This window comes from Arachis hypogaea, chromosome 18, assembly GCF_003086295.3.
Source record: "Arachis hypogaea cultivar Tifrunner chromosome 18, arahy.Tifrunner.gnm2.J5K5, whole genome shotgun sequence".
Taxonomy (NCBI): domain Eukaryota; kingdom Viridiplantae; phylum Streptophyta; class Magnoliopsida; order Fabales; family Fabaceae; genus Arachis; species Arachis hypogaea.
The window spans coordinates 6,095,939-6,117,778 of NC_092053.1; the positions used below are offsets into that span (position 1 = coordinate 6,095,939).

The 21,840-nt window shown below is 33.5% G+C and overlaps 1 protein-coding gene across 3 annotated transcripts; it reads left to right on the top strand.

The window, feature by feature from the left end:
- Positions 1 to 234: 234 nt before the first annotated feature.
- LOC112772374 (ATP-dependent DNA helicase Q-like 4A) lies at positions 235 to 4,667 on the top strand. Of its 3 annotated transcripts, none has more exons than XM_025817304.3 (10): positions 235 to 491; positions 579 to 698; positions 981 to 1,132; positions 1,763 to 1,828; positions 2,561 to 2,653; positions 3,402 to 3,457; positions 3,669 to 3,801; positions 3,885 to 3,979; positions 4,115 to 4,192; positions 4,269 to 4,667. In XM_025817304.3, exons 5-10 carry the CDS (start codon positions 2,642 to 2,644, stop codon positions 4,528 to 4,530), a joined length of 636 nt encoding a protein of 211 aa, XP_025673089.1. In that variant the 5' UTR covers positions 235 to 491; positions 579 to 698; positions 981 to 1,132; positions 1,763 to 1,828; positions 2,561 to 2,641; the 3' UTR covers positions 4,531 to 4,667. The 3 variants fall into 3 exon arrangements, with proteins under 3 accessions (XP_025673089.1, XP_025673090.1, XP_025673091.1); XM_025817305.3 differs by having other exon boundaries at positions 236 to 498; XM_025817306.3 differs by lacking the exons at positions 235 to 491; positions 579 to 698 and adding an exon at positions 753 to 884.
- The last annotated feature ends 17,173 nt before the right edge of the window (positions 4,668 to 21,840 follow it).

Below are 21,840 nucleotides of genomic sequence, written 5' to 3' on the forward strand. Positions count from 1 at the left end.
GTTGAGGAAAAGACATCATACGAAGAACCCAGGGACGAGCACTACAAAAAAAAGAGTTTAAAATGGCATTGATATTACGGCGGTTTTAAAGAACCGCCGTAATGTCCGGATATTATGGCATTTTTTGTTGCTGCCATAATTGATTTTGTATTTTGTGGCGGTTCTGATAATTAGGGCGGTTTTGAACCGCCGTTATCACAAATGTATAAAATCAAAACTTACCATCCCCTTCTTCACTTACTACCGCTCTCTGATGCACGATACACGATTGATGAAGGCTCGTTCTCTGATCTCCCTCGCTCGTCTCGTCCTCCGCTAGCTACCGCTACTTTCGACCTCCACCGCCGCTTCCTCAGATCTCAGAACACCACAGCCAACTGCTCCTTCACGCTGCCGATCTCGATGTCACCGTCAACTGCTCCTTCTCGCCGCTGCTACGCAGATCCTCTCCTCCCACAGCATTGCCATCGCCTCCACCTCCTCCATTGCATGTATTAGGTTTTTAAATTAGGGATTAATTTGTTCAATAATTAAGCACTTGAGGTTGAAATTTCATTAAATACTTAATTCTTTTTCAGATTGTTTGGCCTTGGCTGTTGGATGCGGCAATAATGCACGAGAAATTTCTAACGTTTTCTGCTGCATGTTCACGATCTTTGCTGCAGTGTTGAATTTTGAGCCATTGTTTTATTCTCTGGGTAAATTTCCTTCTCTTTTTTTCCCTTGCAACTCTATAACTGACTCAGTCGGCTGTTAGGAATTAATTAAAGTGGTTACAGTTAGCCCTAAACCCCTTTATATTGCAACCTTTATATATATTCGAGCGTGATATGAGTGTTTGGTCCATTGGATGGGACTCAAGGCTTCTTGCTTGTGTTTATTCTGTGAGTAATATATTAGACTTATTATCTTGGTTTAATTTAATTATTATTATTAGTATGGCGATTTAATTTATAAATAATTTAATGCTCTTCAACCAGGGAGTGGTGTGTTTTGGAATCGCATATTATGTACAAGGAGTTGTGACCAGGGAACGTGGACCAGTTTTTGTGACTTCTTTCATTCCTCTAATTATGATTATCACTGCTGTATTGGGTACCATTGTCTTGGCTGAGCAAATTCATCTTGGAAGGTCAGTTCCATATGAAAGTCTATAATAGGGTATCATTAATTATGTTTAGTTCTTGCTGAGACACTAGTCAGTTAATAAATATACTAACTTGTTAATTTACAACGTAATTGGAGCTATTGTAATTGTTTGTGGGCTATACACTGTGGTATGGGAAAAAAGCAAAGACAATGTGAATAATACAGAAGTAGTGAAAGTTGAGGGCCAAGAATTGCCAATAAGGGATAGCATAAAATCAGGATCAAACATTTTTGAAAACATTGATGTTAATTTGTTAGGTGCTTGGTTGGTGATGTAAGGAGTTAAGAGTGTGCTGTTGCAAGTTAACTAGATGATGGTGTTGGCATAGCTTTTCCTCACTTAAATATGAACTTTTGGCATCCATTTTTACTTAAATGATCTTTCAGTTCCGATTTTCCTATAATATATTAAATTGAATTTTGTATAGTTAGTAGTTACTCTGAAATACAAGGATGTATATTTATCATATTCTGAAGTGACTATAGTATCTATCTTTGGGTTCTGTGTGTTTTCATAAACTATATATGAAATTAATTTCATTCTTTATGATATTTTTGGGTTTTGTGTGTTTTCTTCTTCTGGCTTCTATCTTCAACTGCTTCACAAACGCAGGTACTCTTAATTTTAGTTTCTCAAGAAAGCAGAAACCAGCTTCTCAATTTCCATGGCTCCACCCAGGTACTCTTCTCTCGACTCTTCTTTATCTTCTTTCTTAATTGATCCTTTCATATGCGCTTTCTTAGCTCTGTTAAAATTCATGCTTTAAGAAAGGATTTCTCTAACTCTTAGTCAAGTCAACTCTTAACTGTGCACATTTCTTTTAGCTTTTTATGGAATTTATAGTTTTTCTGGTGCCAGATGACAGCATATTTAGTCAAAGCAAACTCTGTCATTTTGTAGCATATTTTTCTTGTATTATCAGAAATTCTGAGTTATATATCCTTTACATATATATATTCGAGTACAAATTCAACACGGAATTACTAGTCTATTGAGTTGTTAAACGATTTAGAAGCTAAGCAATAAGCATCATGAGCTTTTTCCTTGGTCCGAATGCACCTACTATTTCATTCACATGTTATTAGTTATTACTGTATAATGCTTAGCTTAATTAATGGAAATTTGAACAAGTTTTTATATGAACATAGCTAGTGATATAGCTGTTAGTAATTGACCAAATTATAATTATATGCTACGTACACTACTTTGCCGCCAAGCATATATAGATCACTATAATGCTAGCCAGATAACCACGTTCACATTATAGATTAATTAGCTTATAAGAAAAAATTAAAGAACTAGTAGAATTTATTATTTTTTGTTAACATTTTAAGTCATTAATTCAATTATTTTAATTTAGTAATTTAATAATATTTATTCTGTTTTTTCATTTATTCTGTTTTTCAAAAGAACTAGCAAGGCTTCTCTCAATGACTAATGGTGATCCTCATAATCAATCTAGCACAACTGTGTTAAAGGGAACTATTGGATATGCTCCTCCAGGTATAATCTGTTTCATCCAATCTTATAAGGACTTTTTAGTTTAAATTTTTAGTTTAAATCTTATAAGGACTTTTTAGTTTAAATTTTCATGCTCTAGTAGGAAGAAACAAAGAATGCTGGTTCTTTTGTGTATTTTAATTTTCATTGATCTTTTATGATGTTGCTATTGTATTTTATAGATGATGATTGAGTATATATGTGAATGCTTTTTTGGATCTATATAGTCTTTTTGTAATTATATACTACTTTGAGAAGGTTCTTTCTCTTTATTGCTTAGGTTTCTGGTGGTCTCATTCATAGTTGACCTTGAATTGTTCATTATGGTAAATTATTAGGTGCTTATGCATTGTCATTTGCTTGCAGGAAAAGGAAGCGTCCTTGATTTTGAGTATAGATGCCTTTTGTAAATTAGTAAAGCAGCATGCTAATGTAGCTCAGTTAGGTACCATGTAAAGACACTATTTCTCCTTATCTTCATTCCATACTTATTCATGGATGCCTTACCTTATATGCAACATTTTTGGTGTGATTAAGCATTAGGGCAAATGTTTTGTACTCCAGTAATCGCATTCCTTGTTTTGTAAATATAATTGTCTGTTGGAAATTGCAACATATTGCTTTATTTTATTTACTATCCGGTTTGTGTGGTGCAGTAAATGCCTTTCTTATATGCTTGACTGTTCTTTTTCAAGTGCTTTGTATTGATAAGGATTGCTAAAGGCTAAAATGCCAATACTTAAATTTGCAGGTAAATGACCCCAAGGTCCGCAACCTGTTGCTGGGGGGCCAGAGAATTATATGGAGGTTTGTCGATCTCATGAAGCTATTTCTTGATTGAATCTGTCAGTCAGAATTTTGGGGGTCCAATTCTGTTAGCGCTCAGATATTGTTAGCTTGATACATCAAAGTTACTTTGAATTCTTGTCTCAATCTTCTCTAGCCTCATTTTTAACATCTACAACACACTCTTTCTTAGCATTATATTCCTACTTAATAGCATCCTGAAATGTTGTAGGTTCCCATCGTCCATAAAAGCATCAAAATTAGCGAAGTACGAGTTCACTCCAACTAAAGGATCTCTGACATCTGGAAAACAAAATAATCATCAAATTGATACTCCTGCTCAGCCCCAAACTCAAGTTGACATGGTATATAATGGGTTTTCTTTACGGTCCTTTTTGTTCAATTTTCTAATCTGTCTTGAATTGTCTTTGATAGAACTTTATTTCAGAATCTTTCAGCAAAGTTATACTCAGCACTGCGGTTGCTGCGGGCAACTATTCTTGGTGAATCTGGAGACAATGTCTTGGCTCACCACGTATTCTGGTTAGTTACACAAGTTCTCTGTATAGAGCTCATTTAATCTTGTGCAGTAATGGATTATGAATAGTTTAATTCAATTGAAATTTTGTCTTTGAATGCTAAGCATCTGATGAGCTGCTGTTTCTGTTATATATATAGTAATTCTCTGTTGCAGCTGATGAGCAAGAAAGTACTAAGAACAAAGGAAGAACTCCTTGAACTCAATGGCATGAGCAAGTAAGTTCATTCTACGAATTAATCAAATGTATTGGTTAACTGAGTTGGCATTCACAGATGTTTCTGTTTAACACAGGGCCAAGGTAAGCAATTATGGTGATCAGATACTAGAAACCATTGAAAATACTATTAATGAGTATTACAAGTTGGATAAAAGCAGCAATGGCAGTGCTGATTCTGCAAAAAGGAGACGAGATGCAAATGGAGGCCTAGATAGAAATCTTAAGGATGATGATGAGTTGACTAAAAAAATCAAATTTGTTGAGCTTACAGTGATGATGAGTATGAACAATGAAAATGTTGGAATGATCTGTAGCAAATTTGTTGAGCATCTCTAGGAAAACTCCCAATGTAATAGAACTAACAATATTTCTTAGTTTGATACTTTGTATAGGAGTTATTACTTTTTATTTGTAATACTAAAAAATCATATATTATGTTTAATACTTTTGAGTTATATAATATTTTGTCTATAGATTATGATTTTGTTATTGTGGAATTTTAATAAAAAAATTATTTATTTAACAAGATAAAAATAATAGTAAAAACGGCAGTTAAAAAATGCCATTTTAAACGAAAAGAATGCCATTAAACCATGGTAAAAACGGCGTTTAGAAATGTCATTTTAAACGAAAAGAATGCCATTAAATGCAGGTAAAAACGGCGGTTACAAACCGCCATTTTAAACGAGGAGGATGCCATTAAACCTGGGTAAAAACGGCGGTTATAAATGCCATTTTAAACGAGGAGGATGCCATTAAACCCAGGTAAAAACGGCGGTTACAAACCGCCATTTTAACCGCCAAAAAACCGCCGTATTATCCACTGGTTATTACGGCGGTTTTCAGAAAACCGCCGTAATAACCAGAATGGCGCCCAGAATTCCGGCGTTTCTTGGAGGCGCCATTTTCGGCAATAATGGCGGTTGTAACCGCCGTAATTACCTTAAAAAACCGCCATTTTAACCCTTTTTTTTTGTAGTGGAGGTGGTGGCGGATGAAAGGTGAAGAACAAAGAAGCTTCCTAAGACGAGTAGGAGAAAAGGCAAAGTGGGATGGGGATGGAAGTGCAGAGGAGATGTAGAGGGAAACGGTAGAAGTTATTAGAAGAATAGCAAAAGAAAATTTTGGTGAATCTAGAGGGATAGGACCAAGAGACAGGGAGTCTTGGTGGTGGAATGCAAGTATACAAGAAAAGATAAAGGTAAAAAGGAAGTGCTTTAAGGAGTGGTCTTTGTGCCACAATGCAGATAATTGAGAAAAATATAAGGTGGCTAAGAAAGATACAAAAGTGACTGTACGTGAAGTAAGAACAAGAGTATATGAGGGTCTTTACCAGTCTTTATGCATGAAGGAAGGAGAAAAATGTATATATAGAATCACAAAGAGCCGTGAAAGAAGAATAAGAGACTTGGATCAGGTTAAGTGCATAAAGGATAAAGACGGAGAGATTTTGACTCAAGAGGAGAAGATTAATAAAAGGTGAAAGAGCTACTTCTAAGAGTTATTTAATAAAAGACAGAAGACTCTTTCGAGTCTTGGTCGGTTATGCATGAGGAAAAAAGATCAAAACTCGACTACTATCGAAGGATTTGAAATTTCGAGGTAAAAGAGGCTCTAAAACGGATGAAAAATGGTAGGGGAGTAGGACCCAATAATATTCCAATTGAAGTTTGGAAGAGTCTTGGAGAGAAAGGTATCAGTTAGTTAACCAAGCTTTTTAATGAGATTTTAAGGTCAAAGAAGATGTCAAATAAGTGAAGCAAGAACACTTTGATACCTATCTATAAGAATAAAGGGGATATACAAAATTGCAAAAACTATAGAGGGATCGATCATGCTCATGAGTTATACCATGAAATTATGGGAAAGGGTGATAGAACGGAGGCTGAGATAAGAGACACAAGTAATATAGAACCAATTTAATTTTATGCTAGGCAGATCCACCACTAAAGCGATATACCTATTAAGAAGGATGATGGAGAGGTATCGTATAGTAATAAAAGTGATCTACATATGGTGTTTATTGATTTGAAAAAAACGTACGATAGGGTGCCAAGGGAGGTCTTATGGAAGGTTTTAGAAAGGAAGAGAGTAAGGATTACATATATTCGTGCAATTAAAGACATATATAATTGGGCTACAACTAGTGTGAAGAATGAAGACTCAAGGTGGTGTGACAAATAAATTTTCTATTGGTATAGGATTACAACAGAGATCATCTTTAAGTCCATACATTTTCACATTGATCTGGAAAGTACTCACAGAGCATATCCAAGAACCTGTACTATGGTGCATGCTTTTTGCTAATGATATCGTCCTTATAGGAGAGTCAAGAAAAGACCTAAATAAGAAGTTGGATTTGTGGAGAGAAGTTCTAAAAGTGTATGATTTGCACATAAGCCGTAGCAAGACGGAATATATGGAATGTAAGTTCGGCTGTCGAAATGAAAACCCTAATATAGAGGTAAAAATTGGAAAAAATATCCTACGAAAAGTTAAAAATTTTAAGTATCTTAGGTGCATCATACAAGATAATAGAGAGATTGAATAGGATGTAAATCATAGGATCCAAGCAGGTTAGTCAAAATGGCGGAGTGCGTCTGATTTTATATGTGACAAAAAAGTGCCTTTAAAACTTAAAGGTAAATTCTATCGCACTGCTATCAGACTGGCTATGCTTTATGATATAGAGTGTTAGGTAGTTAAAGGAGAACACGAACATAAGTTAAGTGTGACAGAGATGAAGATGTTGAGATGGATGAGTGGTCATACGCACGCAATTGAATAAAATAAGGAATGAAGATATAAGAGAGAGAGTTGGAGTAGCACCTATTATGGAAAAGATGGTAGAATTGCGTCTCTGGTAGTTTGGACATATGAAAAGAATATTGACAGAATACCCAGTCAAAAGGGTGGATGAGATGGAAGATGGATAAGGGATGAAAGACAGAGAAAAATTTAGAAAGACCATTCTTGAGGTGGTCAAACGAAATCTACATGTAAACAGTCTCTCTATAGACATAATAGATGATATAGCTCAATGACATCGTTTGATTCATATAGCCAATCATATCTATTGGGACAAGACTTTATTATTGTTGTTATAGTAATAATTTTGTAAAGCAATTGATTTTTTTTTTCGTGTTATAAAATAAAGCTTACAGAAAACGGATTACTAATTTTTCTTATGTACTTTTTTTTGTTTGAATGATAACAAAAGAAAACAAAAAACTAAAATAACTAATAATAAAGAAACATTAAATATATATGATATAAGAAAATACATTAGAAAAATACATTAGAGGCGTAGCATTATTCTTAAATTATACCATATATATTTAGTGTTTGTATTATTAGTTATTTTAATTTTTTTTGTTTTCTTTTGTTATCACTCACTCTCACTTTTATATATAAAATTGTTTTGTTCAAATATACCATATGAAAATATGTAATTCATGTTAAAGGATTTCGTTTGATCCTTTTTTTTTTTTTTAAAACAAAATGTATTCATATATATGTAAACTGATTGTTTTATTATATGAGAACATGAGAATAAAATTATAATAATTAGTTCAACTGTGTGATGTAGATTTAATCATATGAAAATATATTTTTGGTTTGATTATTGAATTAAATGCTTCATATTAAGCCAAAATTATTTTCTTGTGAGGACACTTCATCCATTCAACATGTATATATATATACGAGTCATGGCTGAGTCATTAGCTTGGTCATTTAAATAAATGTAAAGATAAAATGTAGTAATCTCAAGAATTTAAGCGTTGAACATGAGATATCGATACACTATTAAAGGTAAAGCATGTTTTTGACATTTTTTAAACATGTGTTAATGTGACAATGATAATCTAACATAGCACCGTAGAATTGTCACGACAAATATTATTGTTACATCTATACGTATATAATTAAAAACATATTAAAATATTAAAAATAAAATTAAAACTAAAATAATTTATAAGTTTAGCTAACATACATGTGTTCTAATAGCATATGATAAACTTATTATTAATGAAAAATTTTAAATATTTTTATCTAATTAATACAAAACAAATATGAAAAAAATTAATTTTTCAAAAAATTTAAATTGATAGAACAAAATAATATGAATAATTTTCTAACAGAATCAAACATATTAAGTGTATACTAAAATCAACCACTAACAAAAAATATATATTAAATATAAATATATATTAAAAATAAATTGAATAATATATGTATTTATATAAACAAGAGAAGCGGAGGACAGCGGCCAGAAATTAGCGTCCGTGTTCGAACTCGCCTCAAATTGGTAGAATTGCGTTGGTTCTGAGCTGCGGTTTGGCTTCAGCTGTGGTACTGTGTTGGATAGCAGTTGTTCAGTATACTACAAAAAAAAAAAAAAAAAGGCTTATGGTCACGGTTAGTGAAAAGGGTGACCATAGATCTATGGTCACGGTTTTGGACCTATGGTTACGGTTTTTTTACCGTGGCCTATTCCACAGTGGCCATAGATCTATGGTCACGGTTTTTTTACGTATGGTCACGGTTACAATTTTTATATTTTGACACTTTAGGCCACGATTTTTAACCGTGACCATAGCTATATCTATGGTCACGGTTTTGGCCGTGACCATAGCCTCTATGGTCAGTTGGTCACCCATCCTTAAAACCGTGACCATAGCCTTATCTATGGTCACGGTTTTGGCCGTGACCATAGCTTCTATGGTCACCCCTCCTCAAAACCGTGACCATAGTCTTATCTATGGTCACCCCACCTTAAAACCGTGACCATAGCCTTATCTATGGTTACGGTTTTTACCGTGACCATAGCCTCTATAGTCACCCCACCTAAAACCGTGACCATAGCCTCTATGGTCACCCCTCCTTAAAACCGTGACCATAGCCTCTATGGTCACCACTCCTTAAAACCGTGACCATAGCCCTATCTATGGTCACGGTTTTTCACCGTGACCATAGCCTCTATGGTCATCCCACCTTAAAACCGTGACTATAGCCTTATCTGTGGTCACGGTTTTTACTGTGACCATAACCTATTTTGTTTTATGAGATTAAAATTTTTTTTTAAGCATAATCACATCCCAAAATGATGATAATTACAAAATAAATCTAAAAATAAAAAAAGATAATCAACAATTAAGATAAGTTGTAATTAAAGTAACCAGCTAACATATCAATATAGTTGAGTAAATACACTTGTCTCAATCTTAGTTTTATACACAGTGATATATATAGTAACACTAAATAGACACTATTAACAGAGTTGTTCCATAGGTGTGAGAGCAATACAACTTAGACTCTGCTAGGATAGATTGTTTCTGGTATTGCTATTCTTTCTTCTCAACGCTCGAGAACTTTTGTTTCAGCCACTTTACCATTTGAAAGCTCAGCACCTGCTTCATTAACATGCAAAATAAAGTCACATTAGACATAAACACCTACATTTATTCTTCTTCAACTTAGGAAAAAAAACATATCATAAAAACATATATACATCACACATATAATAGTTAGTACACACTATACAACACACATCCACATCATAGTATATGACACATCATAAAACAATATAAAGTACTTGAAGAGATACAGTATATATTACCAAAGTACTTGAAATCCTCTGAGTAGCTTCTTTTTGTTTTTAACACTTCATTTTTGACAGACTTCATTGCAGCTCTCAATTCCTATAAAGCACCAAATAATATAAATATAGCACAAGTAAAAAGAAAATGGAAATAAAAAATGAAGCAATATAAACAACAAAGCAAACCTGAAAAGCTCTAGATTGGCAATCGACAAAACTTACTTTGTTCAAGCTGCAAAGAAACCTGAAGAAACAACTGACTGAAGTTAGTAGCCAAACAGAACTAGAGTTGGAAGCTGGAAAACATGTTTTGTAATTTTAAATGCTAAAGCATTTCAATATTAATCAAATCATCATTTGCTTTTAAAAATTATTAAAGGTAGTCCTTTTGCAATTATAGGAACTTTATTATATACAAAGGTAACAATGCTGCATAGTTTCAAACAAATTTACATAAAAACTAGCTTTGTGTACAATAAGCAACATGAGCTGATAGTCTAATCAATTTGAGCTACTTAATCATGCTGAAAATAACAACTTCAAGTTTTAACTTCTAACAAAAATGAGGATCTATAAAGAAATACCTTCTCAGCAACAGAACTCATATGCATTTCTATTCCCTACAGCAAAGTTTCACACCCCCAGCTTAATCAACAAAGAAACTACCTTATTCTCTTCAGTGGCCCCAGCCGTAAGAGTTTCAAGTGCATTTATTCTTGATTGGTACTTCTCCTCACGAGCCTTGAAAATATTGTTTTCCTTCATATATGCAACATAGTAAAACAGTCATTCTTCAAGGATAACTAAAAAACTTGAATTCTCTAGGGAGGCAACGAACATATAAAGTTAATCTTACATTTTTTATGCTTTTTGCTTGATGTGAAACATGCAACTCAATGACTTGCAGAATTTTCTTCAACAGGCAACCTGCACGTTGAGCCTAGAAACATGCAAATAAACTCAACAACTGTTTATCAACAAAACTAATTTGGCAAGCACAGGAAATAGCATTGACATGAATTATTTATTGCAGAAGTATTCAGCCCTCCAACTATTCTTTAAACCCAACTCCAATCAATCACCAACTAAGTCCGTTACAATAATCAAATAACCAGTTCAACAGTAACAATTTCAATTTAATCCATCAAAATACAGAATTCACAACAATCTCTCAGCAAACAATTCATAATCCACGCATAATCAATTTCATAAAATCAATAAATTCAATCAGAGTTCCAATCAAAATTTCAATCATTCTAATCACAATCTCAATCATAAATCAACATTCATATAATCAATCAATTACTCACAGCCATTAAACCTATTTGCAGTTACTCAATAAACCTTGTGGGCATTCTTAAATTAAAAACCATTTAAATTAAACCCCCTACCTCGATGTCGCAATCGCATAATTTGAACAAGACAACCCCCATTTTGTTTCTAATTTCATTAGTGATAATCCTACTGCAACCAAGGACAGTGGCAGCCGCATCAACTGGAACAGCAACAATGTCAATTTTAACGCAATCCGGAACGGCGGCAGCGGCACCAACTTTGATTATGCCCACAGCAGTGACAATTTCAACCATTTAAGCAGAACTCAGCGATACTAAGACAGAGGTGCTTATTAATGGAATCAAAATAAGAATGCAGAGATAAACAAAATGCAACAAAATTAAGGGTAGAGAACATTACAGGTTTTCGAATTACAAAATTGGAATCAAAATGGAGAGTGGCGCTGTTGATGGTAGCTTCAATGGCGGAAAACCCCAAAACAGAAACTGCAGTAGCCAACTCTCACGGAACATGAATGAAATTGGAAGAATATGGTGGTATTAGCGGCTCAGGGAAATGCAGAACGGTGACAGCGATCGCGGCTCCAGTGAAGGTGACGGCGACTTTTCCTCATCATCGCAGTCCTTGACTCGTGTCTCCCTCATCTCAATCTCAGGCTTCTCTCAGTGACACAGAGCGATGACCTCGAAGCACGACGGCGGCTCCATGGACGAGATGGCAGTGATGGCAGCTCCTCCTTTTGACCTCCATCGCATCTCTCTCTCGACGCCTCTCCTTCATCCCTGTTCAACCGGGACCAAGCCGAACTCCACGGAACGGCGACGACGGGCGGGCAAGGCGCGACGACTCCCTTCCCCTCCTCTTCTCTTCTTCTTCCCGTTTCCCCTCTGCTTCTCGTTTCTTTCCTTTTCTCTGAACGTATGCATTGTGCATTTTGTAAAATTAGGGTATCAATTAGGGATTTTGTGATATTAGGGTAATGTTAAGTTGTGATTTGGGAATTTAGAATTAGGATAAAATATACATGAGTAATATAATAATTTTATAAAATATTTAAGATAGATTAATAATTTAGAATTTAAATATAATATTTTAAAAATTAATTTCAAAACATATAATTTTACTTATTAATATATTATTAGGTTTAAATAATTATTCTTAATTTAAATTATAAAATGAATCTACTAATCACAACTTATAAAATATTGTTTAAATTCGAAGATATCAATTTAAATTTTTCAATTATTAAAATTTTTAAATTTAAATTAATTTAAATTCGAATTATCAAAACTTAATTTAGTTACAAAAATATTCTTAAATAGTAATTAGGCTTAAGGTTAGGGTTAGAACTAAAGTAATGTAAAAAATTTAGTAAAATTAAAAAGTAGAATAATAATTGAAAATCAATCATAATTTATTTAAATTATTTTAAAAATATAATATTTTTTGTCAACTATTACTTAGTTTTATGTTTTAATAATTCTTAATTTAAAATTAATAGTATTCAACTTAATTTTTTATTTATAAAATTAAATTTAAAATTTTAATATTTAAAATAAATCATATAAAATTATTATTAGTTTTTAATTATTAAAATTTTTAAAAGATAAAATATTTAAAATTATAAAAATACATAAAAATCTTCATTAATTCAAACTCAAATGATTAAAACTGCGACCATAGACCCTTTAGGTCAACCTCCAAAACCGTGACCATAGACCCTTTTAGGCCACCATTTTGAAAAACTGTGACCATAGACACCTTTAGGTCACCCCAAAACTGTGACTATAGACTCTTTTAGGCCATCCCAAAAACTGTGACCATAGACCCCTTTAGGTCACCCCCAAAACCGTGACCATAGACCCTTTGAGGTCACCTTTTTTTTAAAAACCGTTACCATAGCCCCTTTTTGGTCACTATAAAAAACCGTGACCATAGACCCCTTTAGGTCATCCCAAAAACCGTGACCATAGACCCTTTTAGGCCACCCCCCAAAACCGTGACCATAGACCCTTTTAGGCCACCCCCAAAACCGTGACCATAGACCTTTTTAGGTCACCATTTTTTGAAAAACCGTGACCATAGCCCCTTTTTGGTCACTGTAAAAAACTGTGACCATAGATCCCTTTAGGTTACCCCCAAAACCGTGATCATAGACCCTTTTAGGCCACCTCCAAAACCGTGACCATAGACCTGTTTAGGCCACCCCCAAAACCGTGACCATAGACCCTTTTAGGTCACCTTTTTTTGAAAAACTGTGACCATAGACTCTTTTTGGTCACTGTAAAAAACCGTGACCATAGACCCCTTTAGGTCACCCCTCAAAACCGTGACCATAGACCCTTTTAGGCCACCTTTTTTTAAAAAACCGTGACCATAGCTTTTTTTTTGTCACTCTAAAAAACTGTGACCAAAAAAACCGTGGCCATAGACCCAAAATATTGTAGTGGTAAAAATCACTGCAATTCAATCGTTTTGGGTATATATAGTGAAGAATCAACAGCTTTCCTTCTTTTGTTCCTCGGGCAAACACAAACAGGAGCAGAGGCACGAAACACACCTCCGCGCACGAATCCTTGCCGCCGTGCTCGTCAGTACCAGTTGCATTGTGCTTCCCCTTGCTGGTGGGTCTATCACCAATCTGCTCCCTGCTTCCTCTAGTCCCATCATTAGGTCTGTTAAGCTTCTTGGTTCATATTATTGGTATCCAAAAAATCTGTCTTTCAATTTTGTTCTGTTTTCTTTTTTGTTTTAAAATTGTTCACGAAATCAAGAATTTTCGAGATTACAAGTGTAAAGGTGCTCCATGAGCACCCCAAATCTTGTTAACCCTAACCCTTACTCCATGAGCTTCGATTGGTGCTATTTCTGCTAGCCCTGACCCCAAAACGGTGCTCCCATGCTTCCTCTCTTCAGCCAAATCTACTCTATCCGTGGTTCAAATTTGCTGCAGCTGCACGAGTTTCTTGCCACAGTCGCCTTCGGCCTCCGTCACTGCTAGCTCCATTGCCACCACCACCATCTTAGGTTCTTCTCCTTCTTCCTTCTTTTTCTTTACTAGGTCTTCGTTTTCTTATTCACCTTTATATTTGGATTCTTAGATTTGTCAATTGATTGAACACTGAAAGTTACATTTCAATTAACAACTTAAAACAATCAGAGGTGATTTGAGGAGTAATTTTTCTCTCCATATTTTATATTCAATAGATTATATATCTTGAATTTGCCACTTGATTTGAATGCTAATTTTGAAGAGTTAGATGAAAATGATGAAGTCCTTGTTTTTTTTATGAGATTTTGAGTTTTAAAGACTTTTTTTTCTTGTTAATCTCTATTTGAAAAGTGTTGAAAACTATACTTGGAAGAGAAAATAGTAGTTCTCTTGTGATATCTGTAATGGCTCATTGTTTTTTATGAAGATGTATGATTATGGGTAAGTTCAGTAACACAAATGATTTAGATGCTGTTTCATTTTTGTTTTAGTTAAATGAGAATTTATGATTGTGTTCATTTTTTAGCATTTACAAAGTTTTTTTTTCCATTACTTTGATTATCCAGGGTTATCAGTGGTTATTTTCGTGCTAAAATAATTGCTTTGATAATCTAGGATTTTTCCTTTATTTTTTTATTTAAAATACAGCGAGTTTCATCTTTTCTGATAGTCATTAAGCATAGGAGAAAACTAGAATTTCCTCAAATTCCTCAAGATGGAAGGTTTTTCTAACATGGGTGGCTTTATTTGTATTCTGTTCGGCTAGTCTTACTACCCTTTGGCTGTCAGATTTGTATTCTCTTTCTAAAATGGTGATTGGTACCTTTCCTTTCTCCTCTTGATATTGTATGGTGTGATCAAACTTTAGATTGATTGAATTGAGCAGGCATTGAGAGGGAACTTTAGTTACTGCCAGTTGCTTTGAAATGTTAGGTATTTAACTATCCTCGGTTGAGAGAGATTTCATTGAAGTTTTCTCGACAACAAAATGATAGTACTGATCTAACAACTATGATTAAAGAATTGGGCAAAAATTGTTCAAGATTGCAGAATATACATATAAGCTGCTTTAAGGCTTTCTCATGCTGTTGTGCTTGCTTTTACAGCTGTTCGATTGAGGTTTGTAATCTTGAACTCCATTTTCCGACTGTGTTTAACAAATTTTGTTCACATAGAAATTTTAATCACAATATTCTGAACTTTTTACATCTACTAGTTCATACATATTGTGCAAGCATCAAACATCTACAAATTTCGGATGGAAGACCTCCTACTTCTAATTTATATGGCATGTCAAAGGATGTATATGAAATGAAACTGAATCATATAATAACCATAAAGCATAACCTGTATGTAACATTCACACACAAAGATCATGAAATTTGCAATGAAGACTTTGGGATCAAACCTTAATTTATTCCCAACCTCAATTTACATATCTGAAATCCCAGGCTCTTATCCAACAGGATAAACATGCTATGTCAAGCCTATTTGTCATAAATTCAATGAACATTTCAGTTTTGTTTTTCTTCTATTTTGTTATAATGAGTTGATGTGTGATACAAAATCCATTTGATTGGTAAACTTATTGGAATTCATTAAATGTGGAATCATCAGGGGGCTGCGAATACTTTCTCTTGTTCTCGGATCTGAAATTACTGATGCATCTGTTGCTGCTATTGCTTCTAGCTACCCTAATTTAGAACTGCTTGATTTCAGTGGGTATGTATCGTACCTACTTTAATTCATTCTCATTGTTAATAAGTTTTGGATGAAACTCAATGCATACAAAAATATACAGTAAAACTCAATACAACATTTAATTGTAGTTTGCCTCCCCCCTTCCTTCAATTTTCTTACACTTCTGGAACATATTCTAATGATTATCCTTCATTACAGATCTGGCATAAGTGACAGTGGCATAGGAATAATTTGCAATGTGTTTCCTGAAACATTATCAAGACTCCTTCTTGCCCTTTGTCCTAATGTGACTTCAAGTAATTTCCTCTTAGTTCATTTACTTCATAGTACTTGCTTGAGTTTCTGCTTACTAATCTACTCTAATATTTTTCAGGTGGCATTTGAAAGTGATGTGATTTCACTCTTCCAGGATACTAAGATGGTTGATGGATGAAGAAGAACAAGGTAAAGGAGACTACCAAACAAAAATCCAGTTTTTTATTGTTGAAATGTCACGTGAGTGTCTCTATTCTCTACCTTGATTTTTGTCTGATTTTTATGTCTAGTAAGAACATACTGTTCTGGTTTGTTAGTTTTCTATAAGCATTAACTAACTTATAATTTATGTTCTTTGTGCAGCTGTTACTGACATAGACACTAGTGACATCCATGCCCTTGAAGAGTTACATAGAAGTCTTGAGAAGAGAGATATTGAGGTAACCAAAATATATATTATGGTTGCTATATGAAACAAATAAAATCAACAATAATTCAAGCTGATCATATTATCATGGACAACTAGTATCTTACCAAAAGGAGTTTCTTTAATTGTTCTATGTTTGAACACAGCTTGTTCTGGCAAATTCTGGCCCAGTTGTTGAATCTCTATCTAAGGGAATTGAATACATTTGGTATATTCAATCCGAAAATTTTCTAATTGAATGACTTCCTATATCTTTTTTAATTAAACTAGATCGTTTTGGTTTTGTATCGTTGGATGATTGATGGAAACAATTTGTAGGTCTAGTCGAGGACCGACAACTGATGGAGGCCTTGGTGTCGGTATAAGTGCTCCTACTGCTGCATCAACTAAAAGCTTTACTAAATTTGATCAAAGCATCAACTAAAAGCTTTGATCCAGCTAATAGAATTTTCTTAACATAGCAATTTTGTATTGTTCAATATTTTTTGAGTAAATAATTTACAAATAAATGTTCTTTTTACTCAACGTTTTGGAATTATCTACGAATTTAATATTGTTTATTTAGTATTTTTTATGTTAATATCTCAAGTTTAATAAATATAATGTAAAAAAGTAGGTTATAGTAAAGAAAAATGGTATAAACTATTGTAGTTAGTCCGCTTTTTTTTAAGCTCGTGTATGAAATTGCGGCGGTTTGAAATCGTCGCAATTTTTTTAAAAAACCCAATATAAATTTGTGACGGTTTTAAAACCGCCGCATTTTTTTAATCCACTGACCAACATAGTGGCGGTTTCGTAACCGCTGCAAAATCAAATCACCACCCTCTAATAAGCAGCGCTTGTGGAACCGCTGGAATTTCATTTCGCGACGATTTAAAACTATCGCAAATCCCTAAATAAACCGCCGCAAACTACCATTTCTATTGTAGTGTATATAAAAAAAATGCTATTTATCCTTTAGAATTCAACTTTTGGTCTGTCTTTTCTATTTAAATAATATTATTTAATTATCTTTTAATTAAAACGCATCTCTATTTTTTAGTTAAACACATTATTAATTAAATTTACAACTAAAATTTTGCTAACTTCCTATCAATATAATAATGCAGTTACTTTATTCTCTTTCTTGTGATGTCATCACCGCCATATTTTCTCGTGCAGGTGAGCTCTCTCTAGTACAAGAACATCACGCATATAAGAGCAATTCCAATGGGCGAGTCTCCAACTCACTTTTTCTGACGTGATGAACCTCTAACCATTGGAGAAGAGAGGAGTTGAGTCCCTCCACATAGTTTGAGGAGAAGGAGTTGCTTCTCAGAAGAACTTATGGGGTCCAATGATAATTTATCATGTGACAAGTTATCTTTAAAATAAATAATTATATTAAATTATAATTAATATTAATATTTTTTAATAGTAAATTATGTTTTTATAAATTTTTTTAATATTAATATTTTTTAACAGTGAATTATTTTGAAATTCATAAATTTAAATAATATTATTGTAAAAAAAATAATAACTAATATAATCTTAATTATTTTAATTAATTAATTAAGTGGGACTACAATAGGGACTAAAGTTAGTTATTCCTAATGGAGAAGAGAGATATGCTTTGAGTTTCTATTTACTGTTTATGACGCAAAAATTGATATAGAGTTACTTTTTATGACAGGTGGGCCATAAATAAAGATTGGGATGAGTTCCCTATTAGAGATGATCTAAAGGCTCCCTCAAGTAAAATATTGCTTCAGGTAATTAAGATTCAAAGGTTCTCTCAAGTCTCAAGTAAAGTTATTACTTCAGCTAATTAAGGAAACTCATTTTTTTATCATTATTCTTTTATTATTATTATTATTATTATTTTTTTAAGATTTATGGTATAATTTTTTAACTATATTTAAGACACATCTAAAATAATAAAGAATAAATAAAGTGTTTCTAAAATACATTCAAAAATATATATAATATTTTTTTGGTAAAATTAAGTAAATACATATAAAATAACAAATAACAGACTAAATATTTTGTAAATACATCTAAAATTATAAAAAATTATAAAAAGATAGATATTATTAAGCGTGGAAATAACAGTTACTATGATTATTTAACTATGATAGCTTCAAAATCTTACAAAAATAAAACTTTCTCCTTTAAATATAAACAAAAACATAGATTAAAAAGATAGAATCTTTTACTAGAGGAGGCGTGAAAGACGAAGAGCACGTTATTTATAGTTTTTAGTGGTATTTTTTAAAAAAAGTGATTTGATTTATAGTATAATTTTTTAATTATATTCAAGACACACCCAAAATTATCAATAATAAATTAAATATATTTTAAACACATTCGAAAATACATATAATATAAATTTCTTTAGTAAAATTAAGTAAATACATCTAAAATAATAAATAGCAAACTAAATATTTTGTAAACACATTCAAAATTATCAAAAATAATAAAAAGATGGATGTGAAAATAGCAATTATTATATTTATTTAGTTATAATAGTTTCAAAGTCATTCTTATAAAAATGAAACTTTTTTCTATACAAACAAAAACATAGATTAAAAAGATAGAATCTGTTATTAGAGAAGTCAGGGAAGATGAAGAGCGACAAAAGAATAGTGTGGATCAATACCCATTCAGCCACACTTTTTTTAAACTACATTTGAAAAGCGTAGCCTATTCTATGAATAGGCTACGCTTTTCTCCATGTTGCCTTTTTATAAGAGAAAAGGATACACAATTGTGGCATCATTTAAAAAGTGTAGCCTTAGGTATTTTAGAAATCACTTATAAAGCGTAGCCGTAGGTTGATATCTATAGGTTCACTTTTCGTATCAAAGAGGACGCTTTTAAAGGGTAGCCTATTTGTTAAGTTTTGGGTGCATTTTAAAAGTGATGCCTAATGTATCTAGAGCCAAAAATTTGCCACTGAGTGAATTTTTTCCCTCTTAATTTTTTCCTGGCGTAAGGACGCACACTCAGCTCACACTTGGTGAAAATTTTCCTTCCAAGAGAAGAAAACTCTTTCACCTTTCACCTTTCACCTTTCAAAGAAGAAAACCAAGAGTGACCGGTGTTTTCACTACTTCTTCTGTTTGCAGTGGTCTCGAATGAAGGGTTATTTTCTTCTTCCTTACGTTTGCTTTCCTTAGTGAAGGGTTCAGAGAAGAAAACCCTCAGCTCAAACTCAGCTCACACTCAGAGAAGAAAACCCTCAGCTCGTCATCACCCTTTCACCTTTCAGAGAAGAAAACCCTCCAAGAGTCACCATTCACCGCGCGAAGAAAACCCTTTCAGAAAACCCTTCTACATCCCGCGAATCGAAAACCCTCACCATCGCGAAGATCGAACCCCAGTCACCACTCACCGCCACACACCACTCACCACTAACCACTGACCGTCGCTCCTCTTCGCCCTCCTGCACTGATCGTTGCGCGCCGCCCACACCGTCGTCGATCTCTGCGCTTCTCGTCGTCCTCTCTGTGCTCACGTCGTCGATTAGGTATGTATTAATTTTCATTTGATTCTGAAATTTGGGGGTTTAGGGTTCCGATTTTAGTAACCGGTTTCTGCTCTGTAATCACAAACACAACAACTATGGTCTTGTTTATTTCTTGTATTTCAATTAGAATGTTGAAATTTGAGAGTAACGCATGAGCCAGATACGCCATTTTTGAGCTGAAATCATATTTGGTTTGGGTGACATTTTAAGATGTTTATTTATTTTTCAGGTGACATTTGTATTGAACTGTATTTAGTTAATTAGATTCGAGTAATTTGTTTGGTGTTTTGTTCACGGCATCTGAGGCCAAGACATTCTTTTTTACCATTTGATCACGAAAATTTTCTAAACACTTGAATAGTTTTGATTCCATCCAATACCCAATTCTGTGTTTAGGGTAATCAACGGTGCTGGAGGATTGCTTCTAAATTTATGAATTTAATTAATTTGTTACAAAATTAAATGGTTTGTTGAAGAAAAAGTTTATTTGTCCCATCATGGTTTGGATTTTTGGTTGCAATTCTAGCTGCAGTAAAATTTGCAGTTGATGCTGCTGTAATTGTTGTAAAGGGCTATAAAATTGTAACATCAGTGCCCGTAATCTTGGTTGCAGAGTTTGAAAAAAAGGTTCAGTTTGCTTTACGTTCTTAATTCTTATGGCCAATTTTGACCTTTCAAGAAAGCCGGAGATGTTTGCCGGACTGCAGTTCACCAGCTCTCCGGTCACCAGGTCTCTCTCTCTATCTCTCTTGCTATTTATGTTCTCGCGTCCTGTTTGGCTTCAAAAATCTGTGATTGGGGTTTCTATTTGAATTTGATTTGGGATTCAACTCTTATGATTAGAATTTATTGCTGATGATTAAGGTTCTAGTTTTAATTGATTGCCTATTCAGGTGCTGTGTTTAGGAAAGGCGAAGGGATGAGTTTACAAGAATGAGATTGCAGCTTAGAATTCCTGCAATTGAAAGGGTTTTTTTTACATGTGAAGATTCTGTACAGTATTTTGAAAATGGATTTCATATTCTTAAAGGTGAGTAGTATCTAAACATTTTCTTCTAAATTTAATGAACCTACTTTACATTTACTCCATCTTTCTCTTTATGCTGCTCATTTTTACTTAGATTTGGCAAATTAAATGTGCTGCAGTTCTTTCCAACTGCTGAGGAGTCAATGGATTACTATAATGAAAAATGATGTGTTGATGGAAAAGGACTTGTTCTGCCCAGTCAGATTGTAAGGTCAGCTTTGCTATGTGCTAGTTCGGCCGAAAATTGGGGATTCTGGAGTATTACACTCTTGCTTCTTCTTGTTTTATGTCTTACCTCTTACTTTATCTTTTGTTTAGAGGTATGTCAAATATTATATATGGAGGGACCAAATCCAGTTTCAAGTGCACAAGGAAGCACGTCAGAAAATTCAGGTTTGTTCTTATCTTCAGTTGCTGGCTCAGTTCATTAGTAATCTTTTGCATCCCAACAGAGATTAGCAGGCCATAATTTTTTTCTTGATTAATTTTTTCCTTTGATTTTTCATTCATTTTTTTCTTCTCTTCTTAATTTCCATTTCTACTGATGTTCTTATGCGTTACAACAATTTTTTGCTATTTCAATTTATTGCAATTTCTGTCCAAAAATTAAAAGAACTTTTGTTATTTGTTCTTATCATAAGTTGACCCCTTTATTGTATAATAGGACATGGTTTGCCTGTTCTAAATAAAGAAGGTAATCTGGCATCTCTAGATACTGATGAAGGAGGTTGGGTCTTCGATTCTTCATCTTCTGAGGTACAAATGTTACATCGAGTTATCCTATATTCCTTGTATCTACTGGTTTTGTGGAGTATTTAGTGGAATTGATTTTAGAAAA